This window comes from Nanorana parkeri, unplaced genomic scaffold, assembly GCF_000935625.1.
Source record: "Nanorana parkeri isolate BGI_ZX_2015 unplaced genomic scaffold, ASM93562v1 scaffold1316, whole genome shotgun sequence".
Taxonomy (NCBI): Eukaryota; Metazoa; Chordata; class Amphibia; order Anura; family Dicroglossidae; genus Nanorana; species Nanorana parkeri.
Window position 1 is genome coordinate 463,250 of NW_017307584.1, and position 5,184 is coordinate 468,433.

General features: G+C 31.7%; 1 protein-coding gene across 2 annotated transcripts in view; it reads left to right on the forward strand.

Annotated features, from left to right (window-relative positions):
* The first annotated feature begins 4,658 nt into the window (after positions 1-4,658).
* The window catches only part of PSMD12 (proteasome 26S subunit, non-ATPase 12), an 11,590-nt gene continuing 11,064 nt past the window's right edge, over positions 4,659-5,184 (forward strand). For both annotated transcript variants that reach the window (XM_018569275.1, XM_018569276.1), the window contains exon 1: positions 4,659-4,883. In XM_018569275.1, coding sequence (XP_018424777.1) covers positions 4,779-4,883 — 105 coding nt within the window. In that variant the 5' untranslated portion in view covers positions 4,659-4,778. The remainder of the gene's footprint in view (positions 4,884-5,184) is intronic.

The window sequence follows — 5,184 nt, forward strand, 5'->3', positions numbered from 1 at the left end:
GTAATATAAAGGGGAACTCCTTCTATGACTGTTCTACGACTGCATCACTTTGTGAGATTACACAGATCATGAGGATCACACCCAACAGAGCTTATAGCCATAGTAACTCACAGTATTCTATAGTAACTCACAATATTCTATAGTAACTATAGTAACTCACAGTATTCTATAGTAACTATAGTAACTCACAGTATTCTATAGTAACTATAGTAACTCACAGTATTCTATAGTAACTATAGTAACTCACAGTATTCTATAGTAACTATAGTAACTCACAGTATTCTATAGTAACTATAGTAACTCACAGTATTCTATAGTAACTATAGTAACTCACAGTATTCTATAGTAACTATAGTAACTCACAGTATTCTATAGTAACTATAGTAACTCACAGTATTCTATAGTAACTATAGTAACTCACAGTATTCTATAGTAACTATAGTAACTCACAGTATTCTATAGTAACTATAGTAACTCACAGTATTCTATAGTAACTATAGTAACTCACAGTATTCTATAGTAACTATAGTAACTCACAGTATTCTATAGTAACTATAGTAACTCACAGTATTCTATAGTAACTATAGTAACTCACAGTATTCTATAGTAACTATAGTAACTCACAGTATTCTATAGTAACTATAGTAACTCACAGTATTCTATAGTAACTATAGTAACTCACAGTATTCTATAGTAACTATAGTAACTCACAGTATTCTATAGTAACTATAGTAACTCACAGTATTCTATAGTAACTATAGTAACTCACAGTATTCTATAGTAACTATAGTAACTCACAGTATTCTATAGTAACTATAGTAACTCACAGTATTCTATAGTAACTATAGTAACTCACAGTATTCTATAGTAACTATAGTAACTCACAGTATTCTATAGTAACTATAGTAACTCACAGTATTCTATAGTAACTATAGTAACTCACAGTATTCTATAGTAACTATAGTAACTCACAGTATTCTATAGTAACTATAGTAACTCACAGTATTCTATAGTAACTATAGTAACTCACAGTATTCTATAGTAACTATAGTAACTCACAGTATTCTATAGTAACTATAGTAACTCACAGTATTCTATAGTAACTATAGTAACTCACAGTATTCTATAGTAACTATAGTAACTCACAGTATTCTATAGTAACTATAGTAACTCACAGTATTCTATAGTAACTATAGTAACTCACAGTATTCTATAGTAACTATAGTAACTCACAGTATTCTATAGTAACTATAGTAACTCACAGTATTCTATAGTAACTATAGTAACTCACAGTATTCTATAGTAACTATAGTAACTCACAGTATTCTATAGTAACTATAGTAACTCACAGTATTCTATAGTAACTATAGTAACTCACAGTATTCTATAGTAACTATAGTAACTCACAGTATTCTATAGTAACTATAGTAACTCACAGTATTCTATAGTAACTATAGTAACTCACAGTATTCTATAGTAACTATAGTAACTCACAGTATTCTATAGTAACTATAGTAACTCACAGTATTCTATAGTAACTATAGTAACTCACAGTATTCTATAGTAACTATAGTAACTCACAGTATTCTATAGTAACTATAGTAACTCACAGTATTCTATAGTAACTATAGTAACTCACAGTATTCTATAGTAACTATAGTAACTCACAGTATTCTATAGTAACTATAGTAACTCACAGTATTCTATAGTAACTATAGTAACTCACAGTATTCTATAGTAACTATAGTAACTCACAGTATTCTATAGTAACTATAGTAACTCACAGTATTCTATAGTAACTATAGTAACTCACAGTATTCTATAGTAACTATAGTAACTCACAGTATTCTATAGTAACTATAGTAACTCACAGTATTCTATAGTAACTATAGTAACTCACAGTATTCTATAGTAACTATAGTAACTCACAGTATTCTATAGTAACTATAGTAACTCACAGTATTCTATAGTAACTATAGTAACTCACAGTATTCTATAGTAACTATAGTAACTCACAGTATTCTATAGTAACTATAGTAACTCACAGTATTCTATAGTAACTATAGTAACTCACAGTATTCTATAGTAACTATAGTAACTCACAGTATTCTATAGTAACTATAGTAACTCACAGTATTCTATAGTAACTATAGTAACTCACAGTATTCTATAGTAACTATAGTAACTCACAGTATTCTATAGTAACTATAGTAACTCACAGTATTCTATAGTAACTATAGTAACTCACAGTATTCTATAGTAACTATAGTAACTCACAGTATTCTATAGTAACTATAGTAACTCACAGTATTCTATAGTAACTATAGTAACTCACAGTATTCTATAGTAACTATAGTAACTCACAGTATTCTATAGTAACTATAGTAACTCACAGTATTCTATAGTAACTATAGTAACTCACAGTATTCTATAGTAACTATAGTAACTCACAGTATTCTATAGTAACTATAGTAACTCACAGTATTCTATAGTAACTATAGTAACTCACAGTATTCTATAGTAACTATAGTAACTCACAGTATTCTATAGTAACTATAGTAACTCACAGTATTCTATAGTAACTATAGTAACTCACAGTATTCTATAGTAACTATAGTAACTCACAGTATTCTATAGTAACTATAGTAACTCACAGTATTCTATAGTAACTATAGTAACTCACAGTATTCTATAGTAACTATAGTAACTCACAGTATTCTATAGTAACTATAGTAACTCACAGTATTCTATAGTAACTATAGTAACTCACAGTATTCTATAGTAACTATAGTAACTCACAGTATTCTATAGTAACTATAGTAACTCACAGTATTCTATAGTAACTATAGTAACTCACAGTATTCTATAGTAACTATAGTAACTCACAGTATTCTATAGTAACTATAGTAACTCACAGTATTCTATAGTAACTATAGTAACTCACAGTATTCTATAGTAACTATAGTAACTCACAGTATTCTATAGTAACTATAGTAACTCACAGTATTCTATAGTAACTATAGTAACTCACAGTATTCTATAGTAACTATAGTAACTCACAGTATTCTATAGTAACTATAGTAACTCACAGTATTCTATAGTAACTATAGTAACTCACAGTATTCTATAGTAACTATAGTAACTCACAGTATTCTATAGTAACTATAGTAACTCACAGTATTCTATAGTAACTATAGTAACTCACAGTATTCTATAGTAACTATAGTAACTCACAGTATTCTATAGTAACTATAGTAACTCACAGTATTCTATAGTAACTATAGTAACTCACAGTATTCTATAGTAACTATAGTAACTCACAGTATTCTATAGTAACTATAGTAACTCACAGTATTCTATAGTAACTATAGTAACTCACAGTATTCTATAGTAACTATAGTAACTCACAGTATTCTATAGTAACTATAGTAACTCACAGTATTCTATAGTAACTATAGTAACTCACAGTATTCTATAGTAACTATAGTAACTCACAGTATTCTATAGTAACTATAGTAACTCACAGTATTCTATAGTAACTATAGTAACTCACAGTATTCTATAGTAACTATAGTAACTCACAGTATTCTATAGTAACTATAGTAACTCACAGTATTCTATAGTAACTATAGTAACTCACAGTATTCTATAGTAACTATAGTAACTCACAGTATTCTATAGTAACTATAGTAACTCACAGTATTCTATAGTAACTATAGTAACTCACAGTATTCTATAGTAACTATAGTAACTCACAGTATTCTATAGTAACTATAGTAACTCACAGTATTCTATAGTAACTATAGTAACTCACAGTATTCTATAGTAACTATAGTAACTCACAGTATTCTATAGTAACTATAGTAACTCACAGTATTCTATAGTAACTATAGTAACTCACAGTATTCTATAGTAACTATAGTAACTCACAGTATTCTATAGTAACTATAGTAACTCACAGTATTCTATAGTAACTATAGTAACTCACAGTATTCTATAGTAACTATAGTAACTCACAGTATTCTATAGTAACTATAGTAACTCACAGTATTCTATAGTAACCATAGTAACTCACAGTATTCTTTAGTAACCATAGTAACTCACAGTATTCTATAGTAACACAGTATTCTATAGTAACCATAGTAACTCATAATAGCCTATAGTAACCGTGGTAACTTATACTAATCTTTAGTAACCAAAGTAACTCATACTATTTTATAGTAACCATAGTAACCGATACTAATCTATAGTAACCCATACTATTCTATAGTAACCATAGTAACTTATAGCAGCCTACAGAATGTATAGAACCCATAGTAGCCTAAAGTAACCATAAAAAAACAAAAACAGCCTACAGTAACAAAAATAAACCACAGTAATGCATACTCGTTTACAGTAACCACTAGTAGCCTATAGTAACCATAATAACCTACAGCAGCATATGGTAACCATAATAACCCATGGTAGCTGATAGTAACCAATAGTTGCCTGTAGTAACCCCCAGTACACACTCCTCTTTAGATGAATTGACATCTCTGACAGTTCAACTTTGTAGGCTGCCCTGAGTACCTCACACCCCCGCCCGCAAGATTTTGTCACCTTTGTTTAATTGTAAATAAAGCTTGTTGACAGAAATCGTTCAGTCACTGAGAGGGGGGCCTTCCGCGGCCGGATGTGACGTTCGCTCGGGCTGCCCTCCTCGGTGCCTGTCCTCTCCGTGTTTCTCCATTGTCATCCCGTGCTCATTGCTGTCATTCGGTGTCCGCTTCTCTCCCGCCATGGCTGACGACACGGACCGCAACAATGGCCGCATCGTCAAGATGGAGGTGGACTACAGCGCCACGGTGGACCAGCGGCTGCCCGAATGCGAGAAGCTGGCGGCGGTGAACCGGGGGGATGTGTGGTGTAGATGGCCACAAAAAAAAGTGACATTTCAGTTATAGGTGTACTGGCATTCTGTCTGTTTCTGGGGTCATGTGATCTTCCTGCCATGGTTTCTTGGGGTGTCCCCCTCCTTCTCCATTGGTGAACATAAAATAACTGTCCCCTTAAAGAGACTGAGTGAGGTGACAGCTTCCCCTGACAGGTCTTGACTTTCAGAGCATTACAACTTGCCCAACCATGGCAGTGTTGGTGGCCATTGGTCAGTTTCTGCTTTGGGGCCATCGTCGGGACTCTATTTGG